The sequence below is a fragment of the Emys orbicularis genome, chromosome 2 (assembly GCF_028017835.1).
Source record: "Emys orbicularis isolate rEmyOrb1 chromosome 2, rEmyOrb1.hap1, whole genome shotgun sequence".
Taxonomy (NCBI): domain Eukaryota; kingdom Metazoa; phylum Chordata; order Testudines; family Emydidae; genus Emys; species Emys orbicularis.
Genome location: NC_088684.1, coordinates 74545133 through 74566767, shown reverse-complemented (window position 1 = coordinate 74566767; position 21635 = coordinate 74545133). Strand labels below are relative to the sequence as shown.

General features: G+C 44.1%; 1 protein-coding gene across 1 annotated transcript in view; it reads right to left on the bottom strand.

The window, feature by feature from the left end:
- The window catches only part of PRKDC (protein kinase, DNA-activated, catalytic subunit), a 147699-nt gene that overhangs the window by 28364 nt on the left and 97700 nt on the right, over positions 1–21635 (bottom strand). The window contains exons 61-68 of the mRNA XM_065397886.1: positions 20448–20579; positions 19149–19328; positions 8851–9059; positions 8196–8334; positions 7285–7473; positions 6417–6641; positions 5811–5919; positions 3961–4072 (exon numbers count right to left, since the gene is read on the bottom strand). Coding sequence (XP_065253958.1) covers positions 3961–4072; positions 5811–5919; positions 6417–6641; positions 7285–7473; positions 8196–8334; positions 8851–9059; positions 19149–19328; positions 20448–20579 — 1295 coding nt within the window. The remainder of the gene's footprint in view (positions 1–3960; positions 4073–5810; positions 5920–6416; positions 6642–7284; positions 7474–8195; positions 8335–8850; positions 9060–19148; positions 19329–20447; positions 20580–21635) is intronic.

The window sequence follows — 21635 nt, the reverse complement described above, 5'->3', positions numbered from 1 at the left end:
GACCTGGGAGCAGTCTGCATGGTGGGGCTGCCCAGAGCCATGGACCCTAGAAGCCCAGGCTCCCCAGCAGCCTGCCATGAAACCAAGCAGAGTTCCCTTGGAAACCTGCCTGTGATTCAATTAAAGTTCGTCAAACCAGAGATGCTTCTGTGACACACTTCAGGTTCAATAAATCGGCATTTCCCAATGAAACTCTGTTTCACTGGAAAAATCCTGAGCAGCTCTAGCACGAGCCTATATTTCATGTCAAACTTTGACCCAACTGCAAACCTTATTTAGGTTTGCGTAAGTGCCCTTTAAGATTTGTATTACAGTCATGCCCTGAGACACCAGTCACTATCAAGGGACCCACTGAGATATCCTTACTCACAGTGACTAGTACCTTACTCCATAAGTAGGCCCATCAACTTCAATGGGACTGCTTACCATGTAAACTGTTATTAAATGGGAGTCTGGGTATCACGGTGTGGCTCTGTGCTAGGTGCTGTATAAACACCATAGAAATACAGTACCTGTCCCAAGGAGCCTTATAGCCTAATTTAAGAGAAGACACAAGTGGGTATCTTAATAGCCCACCGCAAGCTTTCAGCAGTCTGGCAACTCTCCAAAGCTTGTAAGTTTTGGGGCTTTCCTGAAGGATAAAGTATGAAATGTGTTTTGGTTCACCTCTAACCTAAGTAAGCTCCTTTGCACAGGAGGTTTTGGCTCCTCGCTGAACAAACACTGCCAAGCCTGCTGAGACTCCACAATCAGCAAATTTTAAGGTGCTTATTTGGCCGAGAGAGAGGTAATGATGAAGACTGAGCCCTGGTCTACACTACGGGGTTAGGTCGAATTTAGCTGCTTTAGCTTGATTTGAACATGAATGCGTCCACACAACCAACCCCGTTCCGTCGACTTAAAGGGCTCTTAAAATCGACTTCTGTACTCCTCCACGGCGAGGGGAGTAGCGCTAAAATTGACCTTGCTGGGTCGAATTTGGGGTAGTGCGGACGCAAATCGACTATATTGGCCTCCGGGAGCTATCCCAGAGTGCTCCATTGTGACCGCTCTGGACAGCACTTTGAACTCCGATGCACTAGCCAGGTACACAGGAAAAGCCCTGGGAACTTTTGAATTTCATTTCCTGTTTGGTGAGCATGGCGAACTCAGCAGCACAGGTGACCATGCAGTCCCCCCAGAATCGTAGACCGTAGAATGTTTTTATGCTCCCCCTATCATCCCTGTCCCTGAGGTTATCGCAGATTAGAAGGCGAAGAAAACGCACTTGTGATGACATGTTTTCCAAGCTCATGCAGTCCTCCCGCACTGATAGGGCACAGCTTAATGCATGGAGGCATTCAGTGGCAGAGGCCAGGAAAGAATTAAGTGAGCGCGAAGAGCAGAGGCAGGATGCGATGCTGAGGCTAATGGGGGAGCAAACGGACATAATGAAGTGTCTGTTGGAGCTGCAGGAAAGCCAACAAGAGCACAGACCCCTGCTGCATCCACTGTATAACTGCCTGCCCTCCTCCCCACGTTCCATAGCCTCCTCCCCCAGATGCCCAAGAATGCGGGGGGGGGGGGTGGCGCGGGGGAACGACACGCTCCGGGCACCCAGCCACTCCACTCCAGAGGATGGCCCAAGCAACAGAAGGCTGTAATTCAAACAGTTTGATTTTTAGTGTGTCTACAATAAGCAATGTGGCCTTATCCATCCCTCCTCCCCTACCCCACCTGGGCTACCTTGTCTGTTATCTCTTGTTTTTTTTAATTAATAAAGAATGTATGGTTTCAAAACAATAGTTACTTTATTTCGAAGAGGGGAGGGTGGTTGGCTTACAGGGAATTAAAATCAACAAAGGGGGCAGGTTTGCATCAAGGAGAAACACACAAAAAACTGTCACACCGAAGCCTGGCCAGTCACGAAACTGGTTTTCAAAGCCTCTCTGATGTGCTGCGCGCATTGCTGTGCACTTCTAATCGCCCTGGTGTCTGGCTGCTCAAAATCGGATGCCAGGCGATTTGCCTCAACCTCCCACCCCGCCATAAACATCTCCCCCTTACTCTCACAGATATTATGGAGCACACAGCAAGCAGCAATAACAATGGGAATGTTGGTTGCGCTGAGGTCTGACCTAGTCAGCAAACAGCGCCAACGAGCTTTTAAATGTCCAAAGGCACATTCTACCACCATTCTGCACTTGCTCAGCCTATAGCTGAACTGCTTCTTACTACTGCCCAGGCTTCATGAGCCATGGGAGCAAGGGGCAGGCTGGGGTAGGTGCAACTGCGCGGTGCTTCTAGCTGGGAGAGCAGCCTGAGGCAGAAGCCTCCAGCTTGCATGATATTCCAGACAGGACTGAATCTCCATGAGACGAAACTTAAAGAAGAGAATGACCTGGAGTCTCTGGCTCCCATTCCGTGCTCTAAGAGGAGAATAGCCATGTCTGTCCAGGCGCCCCTGATCGACCTCACCAAGGCCTGCCAGGAGCACCCAGGAGACGTACAACAGCTATCAGTCCTACTGCACCGTCTGCCACAAAGGCAAGGAACTGCTGCTGTGTAGCAATGCAGTACCGCGTCTGCCAGCAGCACCCAGGAGATGTACGGTGACGGTGAGCTGAGCAGGCTCCATGCTTGCCGTGGTATGGCGTCTGCACGAGTAACCCAGGAAAAAAGGCGCACAATGATTGTCTGCCGTTGCTTTCATGGAGGGAGGGAGGGAGGGAGGAGGGCCTGATGACATGTACCCAAAACCACCCACGACAATGTTTTTGCCCCATCAGGCATTGGGAGCTTAATCCAGAATTCCAATGGGCAGTGGAGACTGCGGGAACTATGGGATAGCTACCCACAGTGCACTGCTCTAAGTCGATGCTAGCCACGGTAGTGAGGACGCACTCCGCCGACTTAATGCGCTTAGTGTGGACATATGCAACTGACTGTATAAAATCGGTTTCTAAAAATCGACTTCTATAAAATCGACCTAATTTCGTAGTGTAGACATACCCTGAGGAAAGCAGTGTGATCTGAAGTTGCATTGAGAGAAAGTAGAGGATGTGGAGAAATATTATGGGGAGGAGAGAGAAATTAAAAGGTTAGAGAAAGCATCTGAGCCTCTTGAGAGCTTGTCTAAAGAAAGTCTCTCAAGGGTCAGCCATTTCAGGTAACTGTTGCACAGCAGAAGTTTTGGTTATAGTAATAGTTAAAGACAGTCACATAAATATACCTCTACCCCCATATAATGCGACCCAATATAACACGAATTCGGATATAACGCGGTAAAGCAGTGCTCTGGGGGGCGGGGCTGCGCACTCCGGCGGATCAAAGCAAGTTCGATATAATGCGGTTTCACCTATAACGCGGTAAGACTTTTTGGCTCCCGAGGACAGCGTTTTATAGGGGTAGAGGTGTGCCTGAAGAACATGGTGATAACTGGGGTTGGGTTCTTTGTATAAAACCTTGTTAAAACCTCTAGCTATTTAAAGACATCCAGTAACTGAGGGCCCATTTTTGTGACTTTTACTCATATTGAGGGGCACTTAGTGAGTAGTCCCATTGTGATAAATGTGACTATTCACCCACGTACTCCTCAACATATGTAAGAACTGAAGAATTGGGCCAAGGATGGCTGGCTGGCAAAAATCTTAATTTATAATCCTGATTTCCTTATAGTGTACCTAGCAATTGATGGATGACAAACAATTTTAAGCTTTAGGCTATTGGTCTAATCTGCTAACTACACTATTTATATGAAAACATCCTCTTATCCACCTACCCATCCCATCTGCCCTTTGCTCCTCTCCATATGTTAGTAATATGAAAACAATTTGTTCCATCTGAAAGGCAAGACATAATAGTACTTAGAAATCACCAAGTGCTGGATTCCAAGCAAAAATTTCTACAGGCAATATCAGAAATATAGCAAGCTTAACTAACATGTAGAATCATAGTTAACAGACAAGTGTCTCATCTTACCGGTTTGTAATGATGTCATCCCAGATGTTCATGGGGTCCATTTTATCATCTGGATATCTGCTTGTCCAAATTCTAAGAAGTCTCTTAAGGGAAGCTTGAGAAGCTAAGCTGCCTAAAATCAATTAAAAATACTTTAAGAAAAGGCTGCATGGAGGTAATGTGAAAATGTAGGGGGTCAAACCATGATGTTTAGAATCATAGAATATTAGGGTTGGAAGAGACCTTAGGAGGTCATCTATTCCAATCCCCTGCTCAAAGCAGGACCAACACCAACTAAATCATCCCAGCCAAGGCTTTGTCAAGCCGGGCCTTAAAAACCTCTAAGGATGGAGATTCCACCACCTCCCTAGTGAACCCATTCCAGTGCTTCACCACCCTCCTAGTGAAATAGTGTTTCCTAATATCCAACCTAGACCTCCCCCACTGCAACTTGAGACCACTGCTCCTTGTTCTGTCATTTGCCACCACTGAGAACAGCCGAGCTCCATCCTCTTTGGAACCCCCCTTCAGGTCACTGAAGGCTGCTATCAAATCTCCCCTCTCTCTTCTCTTCTGCAGACTAAATAACCCGAGTTCCCTCAGCCTCACCTTTTAAGCCATGTGCCCCAGCCCCCTAATTATTTTTGTTGCCCTCCACTGGACTCTCTCCAATTTGTCCACATCCCTTCTGTAGTGGGGGGACCAAAACTGGACGCAATACTCCAGGTGTGGCCTCACCAGTGCCGAATAGAGGGGAATAATCACTTCCCTCGATCTGCTGGCAATGCTCCTACTAATACAGCCCAATATGCCGTTGGCCTTCTTGGCAATTTTAAAGAGATAATTGCTATTTTAAATCATCATGGAAGGATTTCATTGCAAGGGCTCGAAAGATAAAACATAACATAGCGGATGACCCTTTTAAAAAATATCTTCACTATATCAGACACAGATTCAGAGTCTTTTGACATGTGAAAATAACTAGACTCACTCTTTCCAAAAACAAAGGAGGTCAATGCCACAATGTATATACACAAAATAAGAGAAAAATGCTGTGGGGAAAATACACAGCACACTGCTGACTCATATCCAGCTTCTCGTCCACTGTAATCCCAGGTCCTTTTCTGCAGAACTGCTGCTTAGCCAGTTGGTCCCCCAGCCTGTAGCGGTGCATGGGATTCTTCCTTCCTAAGTGCAGGACTCTGCACTTGTCCTTGTTGAACCTCATTAGATTTCTTTAGAGCCCAGTGAGAGAAGCACAGATTGACACAGCAGCAGCCAGCAGTTAATATAATGAAACTCACTCAAATTTCCTGGCTTCTATTAAATGAATCATTCAGTCTGGTGTTTATTATACTATTTTCCAGTTATTGCTGCATCTCAACTACTAGAGAGTAAAGAAACTAAAAGGGGCAATAATTATCACTGGAAAAGAATGACAGTTATTACCAGTATTCCTCATAGGAGTAAAGTGGAATACAAAGGTACAATTGTTAACTAGAGTTTTGTACTAAGCTGATAAAATGTAAGTAACTTTATATTTTATGCCTAAAATAGCAGATATTATTGGAACATATGATCTATCTCTGCTGTTCACTACTATCAAACTAGTCTAAAACTAATCATGTGTAATTTTAAAGAGGTAATTGCTATTTTAAATCATCATGGAAGGATTTCATTGCAAGGGCTAGAAAGATAAAACATAACATAGCGGATGACCCTTTTTAAAAATATCTTCACTATATCAGACACAGATTCAGTCATTTGACATGTGAAAATAACTACACTCACTCTTTCCAAAAACAAAGAGGTCAATGCCACAATGTATATACACAAAATAAGAGAAAAATACTGCAGGGAAAATATCTTACTTGGTTTGCTTATAAAATTGATGAATTCCTGTATTTCTGTTAAAGCTTGGACAGACTGCAGCTTTGTTAGTCGACTTTGGTGTAACAGAGTGTCAATACTGGAATAGTTCTAGGAGAGGGAAAATGATTTTTAAGTGATTTCTTACCATGTTTTTATTTAAAGCACTGTAGAGCAGATAAATAACCGATCCTTCTACGTGCTATGCTCAACTAGATTGTGATTCATATCATCCGTAGAAAAGATGCATAAAACCAACCAGTATCAATTTACGCTAGTTAGAGGTTTTCAAAATGACATGAGTGAACTAGGCTGAATAAACTCAGTATGATATACTAGGGAAGAGGAGGGGACAGAGTGAATAAACTGAAAGAAAGGAGTAAGACACCCCCAAAATAGGGCAGGCATGTTGCACTGGATGGCTGTCTCCATTTCTTAAGTTCCTGGGGTGAAATCCTGACCCCAGGGAAGTCAATGGAAGTTTTGCCATTCACTTCAAGGGGGTCCAGATTCCATCCTTTATATTTTAATCTTGAAGCAATGTTCCAGTAGCAGCAAGGGCTGCACCTTACATGTCTTCCTACAGAGAATCACAGCAGACATGTTACCTGCATGAAGGCCTGCATGCCACTGCTGATGTAATATCTGGCTCTGTCAAAGTCATCCTGCAAGATGTAGAGAAGACTCAGCTCTTGGCTGTAATACATTTCTATAAGGGCTTTCCTCTGTTCTATCTTCATAGCCTCATCAATGAAGGTCAGCAAGGACTGGTCATTGCCCCCATGGAGCAGTAATTTCAACTTACTCCGTATTATATACGGCAGATAGGTTTCCTACAGAGGAAAAAAGAAAAAAAAGTCTCTTTACTCCTAGGGCAGGATACTGAATAATCACTTCTGCCATCTGTTGCTGGTGATGTAGAACCATATGCAAGACATATAGGGGCCTGGTTCCATCTGCTACAGGCCTAAAGATTTTCAAATTAGGAAAAGACTAACATATTTCACCAAATGTAATTATACTTTTCAGTGTATCTTAACCTTTTTCAGATTGGCTCCCATCACCCAACGAGTCACACAGCACCCTCTTCTGGTGGGCTCATGCAGTTGCACAGGTACTGGTGCTTGGCATTTATCAGCTTCAAAATAAATTTGGTGGGACCCTCCAAATACAGGAGGAGGAGAAAAATAAATGACAGCAGCATGAAGAGTGCAAAGAGGACAAGGTGACCAGGATGGAGCCATTTGCTGAGTCATGGGACTAAAGGGCAACTTGAGACGCTACAGAATAGCAAAAAATATTTACTTTAATTACTGTTGACTGTAATTTTTATAAGAAAACTCATCTAAATTGTGCAAAGTACTTTGGTGATCAAGTCACTTTACCTCTATTCCTAATCAAGGCACCGCAGTAATGGCCCCTGTACAAATGGAATCAGTGTGAAATCAACTCTAATCTAGCAATGAGTTCACAAACCTGATAAAATGGATCACTCCACGTTTTGTTTAGGTCTGGAGGTTGTCCGCTATCAATATTAACAGTGGAACAATACTCCAGTGACTTCCACTCTGTCAGATGGTTGTAGCATTCAAGAGATGCAAGTTCCCAGAAATCCTTTTCTGCTTCAGTAGGTTCACCATCCGACCAGTCTTGTTTAGAGAGAGCCTAGAAAAGGAATGTCAGATGAAGAAAAAAAAACCAAGTAGGTTCTGAGTTGCAATATTATGATTTTTTTACTATTCTAGCTGAACACCTTCAGGAGAACCCATAATGTTTTCACTGTTGCATGACAATATTTTATTCCTTTACCAGCACTTGTGTTTAATCAGCAAATAGGACCTAAGAAAATGTTCCAAAGAATTCTTCAAAATGTAAGCCAGTCACACCTTTAACATATAAAACTCAGTTCAGATGTGAGCTTCAGTCAACCTGCATTTGTAAAGAGCTGCATTTTTCCACCTTTCATTTAGACACAAACATTCTGTAGGTAAAATCATTTCCACACATATTTTTTAACGATTATCAACTTGTGAACACAAATAGAACTTACATGGGCAGACCATAGGCACTTCATTTCCATTCTCTAATGATCTTTTGTGTATACTGAAATTATATTGATTTATGCCTGTAAAGTTTTGTGACACCAATGGAGATAACTTGAAAATTTGTCTCAATAAGCACTGTCTGTTATGAACTGTTATTTATATTGCATTTGACCACGTATCTTTTATGGATCTTGACTCATATAATGAAGTGAACTAAATAAAAGAACGTTTAAAGCAACACGCTGTCTCAGAATTTTTATTTTGATAGAAGTAAAAAAAGGGTCTTAAAAAAAAAAATCAGAGAGGAAAGAAATAAACTATATTTGTCATGTAGTTTTTTACCTCATCATATTGTTTAGCTGCTTCAGCATAATCACTTCTTGCCTCTGCTAACAGTGCATTCTGGGTAATTTCCTTAGTTCCAATCTTTCCACTGAAAATACCACGAAGAACATCATAATCTCCAACAGATCGATAAAGCCTAGTAAAGTAAAAAGGCAAAACATTATTATTATTTGAAAAAGAACAGTTTTCTATTCAAGTGCAAAGTATCCAGGTACAAAGTACTTCAGTATTACAACTGATGCATGTTAGACAGTCTATGCAAACTTACTGCTCTATAACTGCCTGGCTGCATAGAATGCATTACTGATGCATGGATATTCTTCTTCTATCAGATTATAAATTTATACTGGATTGTGTAAACTCCACTCTGGCCAAAAAAATGTTTAAACAATGCTGCACACACTACTCCGAAATCACCTGCAAGAGTATAGCGTTTAACTGGACTGGAAACCAAGCTGTTGAATCCGTACCAGAGAATGTGTTGGAAAAGATTTATGACATGGGAGTAGCCCTGCCTGAAAGGTCAATAATTAGCTCAGAAGTATTAAAAATATACCTAGTATGAAAATCAAGCCCTATATATGACTAGAACTCTTGGCTGATTTAATCTGAACAAAAACTACCCCAATTAATTTCTGCAACACGCACTCACTTAGCAAGTTCAATCCATCTGATTACATCTGGCGAGAGCTCTGCCCTTCCACGCATTCGTTTGGACAGTGGTTCTTCTTCTGAAGAAAGACGAGTTAGAGCTTGTTCAAGAAGCAGGATGCCCACGGGTTGCTGTAAACTGGCTAAGCAGCTAGTGCTCACAGTGGCTGAGTCGAGGTCTAGCAGCTCTCTGTGCTGGTAACTCATTTCCTGTAAAACAAAGACATGGGCAGTTAATGGGCCTGTATGTATTGGAAATATGCTTTAGAGAAAATCTTTTGGTTTTCTTTTCCTAAAGTGAAAGAAAGCTTGGATGGAGGCTGGTGCATCTAGTGATTTTGTGAATAGTTTTTCGCATGCCAGCTGGTGCAGGAATTTTACATCTTGCCTGCAAGCAACTTTGAGGCCTTGACATTTTGGATAGAATGAAACGAACAGGCTACATTTGGTGTATGTATGCCACGTGCTTGAGACATATCTTTAGAGCTCGAGGAATGCCCATTTATGCCACAATCTTCCAAGGATTAGAACAAAACAATGGGAGAACTATTTCCCAGGAACTGTGGAAAAAGGAATTTACCTTGGACAGAAAGGTTTCTGGAGCTCTAAGAATAACCTTTTCCTTATGACAAAGGCAGCGTCGTTCTTGTATGGATATGGGAACTAATTCCAAAACCTGCCTTTTGGAGGTAATGGTGACTAAAAATGCCAGCCACATGCTTGTCTAATCCATCATTCTGATTAAATTTGGCAGAGATACTCAAACAGAGGAATCGATGTGCCTGTCTACAAAATGCTGCTGTGGCTGGTTCCACATTTCTAAAGGTACTTGGTTGTAGGACTCCAACCAAACCTCCTGGAGAAACTTTAGTGTATCTGAGATCACCAGAACTTTGAGATTAATATTTGTATCTAGAGATCAGACTCCTTTGTGCTGGGTACTGCACAAATGAAGAAGCAGTCCCTGTCCCAAAGAGCACCAGAAATGTAAATCTGACCAGACCAGTGAATGAAATATTCTGAATGTTACAGTTTGGTTTCCAGACAGAACTCAGAAGTTAATGGAGAATCCATGCTGAAAATTAAACTTCTCTGCCAACACCCAGGCTGTTAACTGTAGGTGTTCCTATAGGAGTCCCACTTTCAAGGGATCTGGTGTTTTCTGCATGTACAAGGTGGGGTCTTTGGTTATCTAGCAAGTCCAACATGCCTTCTGGGCCAGTGGAGGACTAGCAAGAGGACCACAACTCTCCTTTTTCTTCTTTTCAGTATCCTTTATGTGAACTGTCTTGAAAGGCAGCAGATTCTACTCTACCCAGGACATTATTTCCATTTCCAAAGAGAAGCTCTGACTCTGGTTACTCCCTAGTTATGGAAGGGATATAAACACTCATGCCTCAATCATAAACCAATCTCTAACAGGAGTTAGCAAGATACGTTCTCTGCAAGTACCACAATTTCCCACTAAATGGTTTCTTGCACCTTCCACTGATGCAGTCAGTATTGGCCACTATCATAAAAAGGATATTGGATTGCATGGACAACTGGATGACTCCCCTCAGGTCAACATTTGCAGGTTTTGCTTTTTTATTTTTTAAATAAAGACATGCCCTAATAGAGATGTCAAAATGAACTGAAATGTTGCGTACTATGAGATTCTGTATATTTGTCTTCCAAGTATGCTTGCTTCCATAGTGAGTATGCAAGAGTCTAGAGTGAAAGCTAGGTTGGCTTTCAGCATGATGTTTGCACTTACCTGTCCCCAAAGGGTCATTTGGATTTGATCTGAGAATTACACCTAACTTTGCATTGCATCAAGTGCATGGCTCTATATTCTCAGAAAGAATTTCAGCAGGAGCATTTTGAGAAACCCACACAAGGGATGAAGGGATGTTATGCTGGTGCATAACACCAGCAACCCTACCCATTGGAAATAGCTGGTTACTGATGACCCCTTAGGAAATGATTGATGCCATGAAGTTTTGGATTTCTGCAAATCTTTACCATATGGCAAAATTACAGCCAAAGCCATATCTATTTTGACCTCTGGGTAGGAACTCTGCATTGCGATCCAAAGTTCCCCTTGATTATAAAAAACTGGTGGCTATGAATCCTTTCCAGCAGCTGTTAACTTATGATTGGGTCTGTTTCTCTTGATAGGGTGCTGTAGAGGTTTATTTTTGTTTTGTTTTGTGATGCATGTGTGGTATTTCTTCCCCTGGCTGTATACAGCGGAGAGATAGAACACTATTTATCCTGGCCTGGGAACACCACAACAGAGGAGGGCTACTGGTACACATACCTCAATTGTGGAAGTAGCTTGCTAGAAGTTCCTGTGAGCCCGAAGGCTGGCACCCAAGTAAGTATTGTAGGAGCAACCTAGAACCACTCAGGGCTTTACTCAGTAAATCAAGATAATTTTGAACATGAGAAGGGACTTGCCCTTCTGTAATCCCATGAAGGTGCACCTTTGTGGGGAGTGGAATACTCATGTGCCTCCATTTGGGTCATCGACTGCCTCAAGTGCTTCTAAGGCTTTAGTGTGGAGTCAGCCTGTGAAGCAGGGAGTATCTGGGTGTGGGGACTCTGGATCTTCTCTGGGTATTTTCCCCTTCAGTGCCTGTTTATTGTGGGACCTACCCCATTAGCTGTCCAGAGAACTTCCTCCTCCTCCTCCTCATTAGGCTCACTCTCCAAAACCTCAGAAAGTCATGATCAGGCTTTTCTGCACTGGAGTCATGGCTCCTTGGGGCAGGATGGGGATCCGACATGCTGGTCAGATTCTGAACTCCGTGCCCTAGCAGTGCAAGGGTCAGCTGGCTGGTCACAGACAGGGCATAATTCATCCTCTGTAGAGCCCATACGTGATGTCTCACATAGGGAACATCACTTAGATTTAAGCCAGGTGTTTGTAGGATAGCTCTGCCATGCCTGACTGGGGGCAGAGGAGTCTGGCAGGGAGGTGCTATGCCTACAGAGGCAGATCCAGGTGGCAGAAATGACCATGCAGCTATTTACCTGATCCGGGGAGGAGGAAAGCAAGTTGCACGCACGCACGCACACACTTTAAAAACAAAAGGGTCAGGAGAATCTGAACCACCAAATTGTTCCACTGCCAGAGGCAGAAAATCTGGTGGCCTGAGCTGAAGACTGGAGCTTAGTCCTGGAGTCTCCAGCAACAATATTCCACCTCCAAATTCCACCGTTGAGGGGCATTAGCCAATGAGGAGAGAAGCTGTGCAATAGAAATAGGTCATTACTCCATATCCATATCTCCATATCTGAGGTTCTTTGAGATGGTTGTCCCTGTGGGTGCTCCACTTTAGGTGTCTTGATACCCTGTGCTTGTAATCGGAGCTTTGTGGTAGCTGTGCCTGGTTGGGCTGCACATGCACTGTAGCCATCTCGCACCGCATCGAGCGTTTACATAGCATTGCGCAGCCAACTGTCCCCCTGTTCTTTCTCTGCCTCAGAGAATTGGCCTGAAACTCCCAAGTAGAGGGGAGGAGGGAGCACGCACAGGGACACCCATCTAGACGAACCTCAGTTACTGCACAAGGTGAGTAACCCTCTCTTCTTCTTTGAGGAATGCCCCTGAGGGTGCTCCACTTTAGGTGACTGTTGAGCAGTGCCCCTCTGTGGAGGGGAGGGGCTTTGGAGTTGGTCTATTGATAGCAGATAACATCGCAAGTCCAAAGTGAGCATCTGATGCTGACTGTTGTACTAAAGCGTAGTGTTTAGTGAAAGTATGGACTGATGCCCAGGTAGCTGCTTTGTAAATGTCAGTGATGGGCCACAGATGCTACCAGCGCTCTGATGGTGTGTGTGCGAACTCCCAGTGGAGGTTGTAGGTTGTTTTGGTAGCACAAATGGATACATCCAGATATCCATTTGGATAGTCTCTGTTTTGAAATGGTTTGAACCATCGAGCGTTCTGTTATGGAAACAAATAGTCTAGGTGATTTTCTAAGGCTTGGTCTACACTAAACCCCCAAATCGAACTAAGGTACGCAACTTCAGCTACAGGAATAACGTAGCTGAAGTTCGAAGTACCTTAGTTCGAACTTACCTCGGTCCACACGCAGCAGGCAGGCTCCCCCGTCGACTCCGCGGTACTCCTCTCGTCTAGCTGGAGTACCGCAGTCGACGGCGAGCACTTCCTGGTTCGACTTATCGCGTCCAGACAAGACGCGATAAGTCGAACCCAGAACTTCGATTCCCAGCCGCCGAACTAGCGGCTGGGTGTAGACATACCCTAAATGTTTTTGTTCTTTCAATGTAGACAGCTAATGCTCTGTGAGCATCCAGTGGAGTGAGGCCTCCCTTCCGTGCGCATGTGGCTTCGGAAAAAATTACATGTAAGTAAATGGATTGATTTAAATGAAAAGGGGAGGCAACCTTGCGTATGAACTTTGGATGTGGTTGCAGGATTACTTTATCTTTAAAGGATGTTGTATAAGGTGGGTGTGCCATTAGGACATGATGGCAATGAGGAAGGCCACCTTCATGGATAAGGGCAACAAAGAACAAGTTGCAAGGGGTTCAAACGGTTTTCCTGTGAGTCTACATAGAACAAGGTTGAGGTCTCAAACGAGTGTAGGGTTTCTTAGTGTGGGATAAGTGTTTTCAATGCCTTTAAGGAAGCATTTAATCATTGTGTGAGCAAACACAGTGACCCCGCCCACCTTGTCGTGGAAGGAGGTAATAGCAGCCAAGCTTTTTCTGATGGAGCTTGTGGATAGTCCCGATTTTTTAAGTCCTAATAAATAGCTGAGGATCCTCGGTAGGGGAAACGACTGTGGTACGATCTGTTTTTCTTGGCACCAGGTGCAGAATCGTTTCCACTTATGGATATAGATCTTTCTTGTGCTTAGTAACAGTTTTTTACTGAACAGTTGGAGACTCACCTTCTCATAACTGTTGTTCTTCGAGATGTGTTGATAATATAGATTCTAATTAGGTGGGCATGTGGCGTGTGCACAGTCGTTGGAAACTTTTTCCCCTAGCAGCACCCGTCGGGTCGGCAGTGGAGCCCCCTGGAGTGGCGCCTTCATGGCGCTCAATATATGACCCTGACGACCCGGTGCCTCCTCAGTTCCTTCTTGCCAGATACTCCAACAGAGGGGAAGGTAGATGGATTTGGAATGGATATGAGCAACACATTTCGAAGAACAACAGTTACAAGAAGATGAGTACCATTTTTTTCTTCAAGTGATTTTATAGAATCTCAGATTGGAGCACCGCTCTGACGAAGACTGCATCATCTCTGGCATACTGGACGATGGCGTAATGAGAGGTGAATGTATGCATCGAGGACCAAGTTGCTGCCCTGAAAATTTTTTGGATCGGGACCTGGGCCAGGAATGCTGCCAATGAGGCTTGTGCCCTTGTGGAGTGTGCTGTAAGTGCTGGAGCTGGTGTCTTGGCCAGCTCGTAGCACATGCGGATACAGGACGTGATCCAGGAAGATGTTCTTTGAGATGAGACTGGTAGTCCTTTCATCCAGTCCGTTACCGCAACAAACAGCTGGTTTGATTTCCTGAACGGCTTGGAGTGTTCGATATAGAAGGCCAACGCTCGCAGAACATCCAACGAGTGCAGCCTATGCTCACGGCTATTGGTATGCAGTTTTGGATAAAAAACATGCAGGAATAGGTTTTTGCTGGTATAGAAATGAAACACCACTTTAGGTAGAAAAGCCGGGTGAGATCTCAGCTGCACCTTGTCTTTGTGGAAAACTGTATACGGTGGGTCCGAGGTAAGGGCCTTCAATTCAGACACTCTTCTTGCTGATGTAATAGCCATTAGGAAGGCTACCTTCCACAACAGGTAGAGGAGGGAGCAAGTCGCCAGTGACTCGAATGGGGGCCCCCATTAATTTGGAGAGGACCAAATTAAGGTCCCATGCAGGAGCAGGCTGTCTAATCTGGGGATGTAGCCGGTCCAGGCTCTTGAAAAACCGGCCAACCATAGGGTTGGCGAAAATGGAGCGTCCCGAGACTCCGGGGTGAAAAGCTGAGTTAGCTGCTAGGTGTACCTTTATGGACGACACTGCCGGGCCTTGCTGTTTCAGGTGCAGGAGGTACTCCAGAATAAGAGATAACGTAGCCTGAAGTGGGGGCGTATGACCAGCAGGTGAACCTCTTCCACTTCGCCATATATGTGGCCCTCTTGGAGAGCTTTCTGCTGCCGAGTAAGACCTCCCTCCCCAGCTCCGAGCACAGCAGTTCCATGGGGTTCAGCGATGAAGCTTCCAGGCAATGAGGTGGAGGGACTGGAGGTCTGGGTAGTGAAGACAACTGTGGTCCTCAGTGATCAAGTCGGGGAGGAGCAGCAACATGATTGGCGTGTCCATCGACAGATCCAGAAGCGTGGTGTAGCAGTGTTGCTGAGGCCACACTGGCACCACCATAAATTATCTCCACCCCCTCCCTGAAAACCCTAAGTAGAACCTTGTGCATGAGAGAAATCTGGGGGAAAGCATAGAGCACACGGCCTCCCAAGGGTAGCAGGAACGTGCCCAGGATTGAGCCCAGGCTGCTTTTCTGGAAAGAGCAAAACACTGGGCACTTCCTGTTGCTCTGGGTGTCGAACAAGTCGACCTGGGGAAACCCCCACCTCTGGAAGATGGAGTGAATGACATCCGGCCGGATGGACCACTCGTGGTTGAGGAAGGACCTGCTGAGGTGGTCCACCAGTACATTTTGGACTCTTGGCAGATATGATGCTTTCAGGTGAATGGAGTGGGCTATACAGAATTCCCAGAGTCTGAGAGCCTCCTGACAGAGGGGCAAAGAATGGGTTCCACCCTGTTTGTTGATGTATAACATTGCAATGGTGTTGTCCATCATGACTGCCACATACTGGCCTTGCAGTTGAGTCTGAAAGGTCTGGCATGCGATACACATAGCTCTCAGCTCCTTGATACTGATATGGAGAGAGGGCTTGTCCTGTGACGAGAGGCCCTGCGTTTGGAGTTCTCCGAAATGTGCTCCCCAGCCGACAGCTGATGCATCTGTAACTAGAGACAAGGAGAGTCGAGAGCTGTTGAAGGGGACTCCTTCGCAAACTATTTGAGCATTGAGCCACCACTGGAGTGACTCTAGCACCTGCTGTGGCACCGTGACCACTAGGTTCAGGCTGTCGCGTCCCGGGCGGTATGTCGAAGAGAGCCATGTCTGCAGAGGCCTGAGCCTCAGCCTGGTATGCCGGACTACGTATGTGCAGGCAGCCATGTGACTGAGGAGACTCAGACAACTCCTCGCTGTAGTGGTCGGGTACTTCCTCAGGCCTCAAATGATGCTAGTCATGGCAGGTGGCACCACTGTACCGCTCGATGCCGAGATCTTCTTTGGCTCCGTGGGTGCCAAGTTGGAAGGTTTCACTTTAGTACGTGAACCTCCATTAGAGCTTGCCTGCATAGGGTCTTTAGCTTGTCAGGAACTCTCAGTGCCGTCAGTCCCGGGGCAGATCCTTCAGCAGGAAATTGCTTTCTTTTGGTCGACTCCCAATGCAAGTGCTTTTCTGTAGCCTTTCTAGGAGCAGGCTCTTTGACAGCCGCTGTTGAAGCAGAGCCCCTATCAGAGGCTGCCGCTGGCGACTGATGACCAGAATGCGACCTGGACTTGGGGTCGAAGGCTGGCCTGAGGGATTTCTCCATCATGAGGAGCTTCAGTTGGAGATTCCTGGCTTTTCTTGTCCTGGCTGTCAGTTTTCTGCAATGTGGACACTTTTGAGTAATGTGTGTCTCGCCGAGGCAGTGGACACACTGAGCGCGGCTGTCAGAGACCGGTATGGAGAGTGTGCAAGTTAGGCAGCATTTAAAACCAGGTGATCCTGGCATGCCTGAGTTGGTCTCTTAGAGAAAAAACAGGAGTAAATCCTGTTTGAGGCTAAGGCTGTACACCTGTTGGAGAGATAGGAGAGGTAGAAGGGAAAAAAAATTTTTTTTTTGATGAAATTAAAGAAATTAGAGTATGGTAAAGGGAAAGGGAAGCTAACTACAACTAAGTTAACACTACCCTATGAATTATCTACTATAATTTTTTTCTGAAGTAGGAGAGGGCGCTGCTGATTGCTCCGACTCAAGCCAAATGTGGTAGAGAAGGAACTGGGGGACGGTTGGCTGCGGACCACTATGTAATCGCTCGGAGCAGCACAAGATGGCTACGGCGCCTGCATGGCCCAACCGGGCACTGCTACTGCAAACCTCTCATTGCAAGCACAGGGCATCAAGACACCTAAAGTGGAGCACTCTCATTCTTGAAGAATATCACATTTCCTACCCAATTTTTGACAGGAAGGGGTCTTGGGATGGGAGATAAAGCCAAGGCCAGGCTTAGAACCTGTTGGTGTTAGGAAACGTAACTATTTAAAACCAGACAGCTAAAAAAAATTAATTATTCTCATGAATAATTTTAAATTGTTTTCACTTCCAACCCACCATTTATGCAGCAGCTGGTAAAAATACCAGGTGACTTCTCTGAGCTCCATTCCTGTGCTTTTTATTAAGTTTAAAGGTGAAAAAGTAACAGCAGAAGCAGAATTTCACAATTTAGTTGCTGTGTGTCTTCATCTTACTTTTATTTTTCCATAATTTTCTGTAATTTCATACCGTGAGCAGCCAAAATACAACAATGATATTGACAGAGGCTAACAGGCAGAGAGCACAGTTCAATGCAAGTAACAACAAAATACTGAGCTTGGGAACCAGCAAAAAAAAAAATAAAGAGAGTCAAGAGGGAATACATGATGGCTAGAAAGCCATAGTGAGATGCTGGCCTGAAAAGCACAGAATAATGCCCAAAGCATTCAACTTTATGTGCAGCTGCAGAGAGGAAAGTAAACAGGAAGCTGTAATTTTTCATATGTGCAAATATTAAGGCTAGGAAGTGAGGTTATCACAGTTTAGAAAACTGGCTTGACACTAGACATGATTTGCAGAACAGCAGCATTTCACTGTAATAAGAATGACACCTGCTCCCACAGATTAGGTTTTTCAAATTTCTGTGCTAGAAAGTTGAAGCTAAACTAGTTGCCATTCTAAAGGAATGTTATTTTGTAATGACTTCAGAATTTTGTACGTTACAAATAGATTGATCAAAATTAACTCAAATGAGAAGAGATGTTAACTATAGCGAGGTTTGTATATGAGAAGTGTTTATTACTGTGATTACTTGGATAACCATACATTTTACTAGAATCTTTGAAAAATAAGGTAAAACTGGAGTAGACATGCTATTAAAAATTGTGTGTTGGTGATATGGAAACACACCAAAGAGGAAGCAGAGGAGAAAGGCTCGAGGATCAGTGTCAATGGGAAAAACTTTCCCTTCAGCAGGAAGCCGTCTGCATCACTAGTGAAAGTACACTGGTAATTATTGTAAGGGAATAAACTGAAGACATTGCCAAGCAATGAATAAGAGTTGCTGGAAAACAACATATGCTATCAATGTTTGTGAGCCTTACATCTCAAAGTATTTCTTAATGCAGCATTTCCGAAAATGTGAAGTGCGTTCCCCTGAGTGAGTATGAAAGATTAGCTGGGATGCCCAGACTTCTCAATTATTCTCTGAACTTTTATTTAAAAACAAGTATCTCTCTGTTGTGGTTGCAGAAAAAAACCTTCAAAATGTGACCTCAGTGTACCAGATGTAGTAATGCATGCCTGAATTTGCAGATAGCCTGAAACAGTAGCTCTGAGGTGTGAGCCACCCTATTTACCTCAATGGGTGCTACTTCAAATTGCCAAGTGATGATACTTTAATGCCATCACTATTATTCTCAACTGCTCATCAAATTAGGTAAGAAAGGAAAGGAAGTATAGCATTATGAAGATCTATACCAGCACTTCCCAATATGTCCCCTCTGGTGTACATGTGAGAAACTAGCCAGGCAGGGTGAAGAAGATGTTTACATTAAAATGGATAGGTCTTTAGTTAACATGTGGTGGTGCTACAGAGCAACTGGTTTCATCTTCCTGAATGGGGACTTAGCTTTCAACATTTTGGGAAATGCTGCCTTAAGGCATTCTGGCCTAAGTCACGTATTTGGTATCTGTTCTTTAGCACACATGGAACACAAAACTGTAGGAAGGATTTGCTATGTCACATCATTCTCACTTTTACAGAACAGTTATTTTGCCATCTTCATTCACTGTTTGTGTCCATTTACATTCCATCTCCTTCTTTGGCTTAACCCTCTAATAGGATTAAAATACACTTACTGGAATTAGTTGCGACACCATAATTCATCAGTGTTAGGGTAAACAAAGACGACACGCCACACAGAAAGTTTTACCTGGATGCAGGCTATGAATGGTGGGAAGTAAGACACTGTCATGCTCAGAAAGCGGTTGAAGTTTTGCAGCAGCTCCTGGGTGATACAGTTTTTCTCAGAAGGATTCTTAAATTTGTTCATTTCTTTCAAAATTCCAGTAAACAAACTGCTGAAGAGCTGCTTGGCCAACGGTGGATCTCTCTGTAAATTACCAATAAGGCCATAGAACAAGTGACTAAGGCAATGTAACGGATTTCAGCTCAGAGTGCTAGAAAGAAGGTCCTCATTGCATGCCAAGTATAGTGTATTCCAGACAAAGTGGACCAAATTTGAAGTGTCAAGTCTTTTGAAAGGATTTGAGAGGGCAGTGAGAGGGGACCACTAGTTTTCTTCACCTAATCACCATATTAGATATTTTGAGGAAGAGCTACCAATACAGCATCTTTTAAATGTCTCACTCAAAACATTTGTGAAGTGTGACCCTGTACTTTTACTATATGAAATAAGGAGTTTTCTCTGAAACCTGTTCAGTGAGTGTGCATAAAAGTGTCTATAGAAGGGACTGAGGGCTCAGAATGTATTCTATTCTTCACATCCCACCCAGCCAGGCCACTTGAAAGGACTAGGAGAGGTAGTAACTCCTTCCAGGTGTCCTTCCCAACTGCCCTGAAAACCTTGCTGCTTGGGCGCAGACAGCCAACACCCTCCCAAGGACATGAGAGACAGGACAAGGGATCAGCTGGCTCAAAGACAGAATAGGAAGCCATCAATGTGTGAGATGGAGCAAAGAGATAGAGATGAACGTATCAGCCCAGATTCACACACATTTATTGAATGGGGGTAGATATTTGCAAGGGTAGCAGAGTCTAAACCCACCCTGATCTTTAGTGGGACTGGAGTTTAGGCAAACTATTCATGAAGCCTGACTTATGTACCCTTATTCCTCACTATGGTACTGCAATGGGGAGGGAGAGGGCTAGGGTGGCCAAAGATGCTGTGAGGGCCTGACCATCAAAAGTGATGAGGAGTCCAGTCCACAACTGCTGCTATTTCCAACTGGGAAACAGAGTAAAAGGCCAGCTACCCCCTTTTCTTCATTTTTGGTTCCCCAAATTAAGACACTTTAAGGGGCCTGATTTTCAGAACACCCACCATCTGAAAACCTGGCTCCTTTAAGGTGTTTAAAGTTGGTTACCCCACAACTGAGGTACCCCAAATCACTAATCATTTTGAAAAAAGCTTGGCTGTCACATACTCAATTTGTCTGGCTGAGAACAGTTTTGGAACATTTGGCTAGTGACTTGTGAACAGAAGACAGACCTGTGCCACACCCTGCAGAGGAGTGATTAAGCTGCTGTATTCAATCTGGATATCAGGAAGGTCTCCTTGTCGGTAACTCCTGTACAGCGTGACCTGAGCATCATGCTTCATCTTCAGCTCAGATTTTATCTCCTGCAACAATTGCCAGCAAAAAAGCAGCCTTGATTACATGTAGAGACAAAAGACCATGTAATACCTACTCAGTGACATCTGTTTCTAGTTTAATGGAGATGTAGTAAACGTGATCAAATTTAACAATTCCTTTAAAAACTCTCATAAGTGTTAATGGCTTAAAAAACAAACAGTTACAGAAATCATAATAAGGAGTTAAAACCAAACACCAAAATGATCTTGTTTTGTAAAAACAAAACAAAACAAAAAGCCTCTTCCTAAAGCTACTTTCACCCTTCCTTAGTACCACTGCATCTTAGGCCATGTCTACAGAAGTGGCATTAGTTTACCTTAAGTCAATTTTTTAACCGATTTACCTAAACCAGTGCAAACCTGTAGATTCATTCTGTTTTAAGAATGGCTTGTTTCATTTTGGCTTAAATTTATTCCTAATTAATTTAAGCTAAGCAGAAATAAACCTGGTTTGACATGAAATAGGACTGTCCAAACAGCCTTTTGCACCAGTTTAACTAAATCAGTTTTAAATTACATCTTAAACTAAACAGGTGCAACTCTCTCATGTACACAAGCATTTACTTTTCTCTCCAGATTCCTCTTCCTTTTTCCTTTTATACAAGTGAAAATACTGATGGGCTTTGGCAAAGGGGCAGGAGGGAGGATTAACAGTAAAAAGGTCTTGGGGTTTGCTTCCTCCCTATCCCCTGCAAAAAAATTACATATATATTGTAACTGCTATCTGGACCACCTGGAATTGCATTTCTGCATCTTGGAAGAGTGTGCACGCTAGCATGGGGAGGGGACTGCAATTTATTTTCTTCTGCCCAAATCCTTCCTCTTCCTGCTCTTTTGGGCTTCCCATTTCTCACCTCCACAGCTCTATGCCTCATCTTCTTCCTAAACAGATCACTCTCTCAAAAAATTACAAGAGATATGTCATGGGGGAACTAGAGCTTTGGTGAAGCTCTCAGAGCACTAGAAATTTTTTTGGCTGGTATCTTTTCACTCCTGCTGCCCCATCAGACATGACAATATTGATGCAAGGCTTTGTCCTCCATG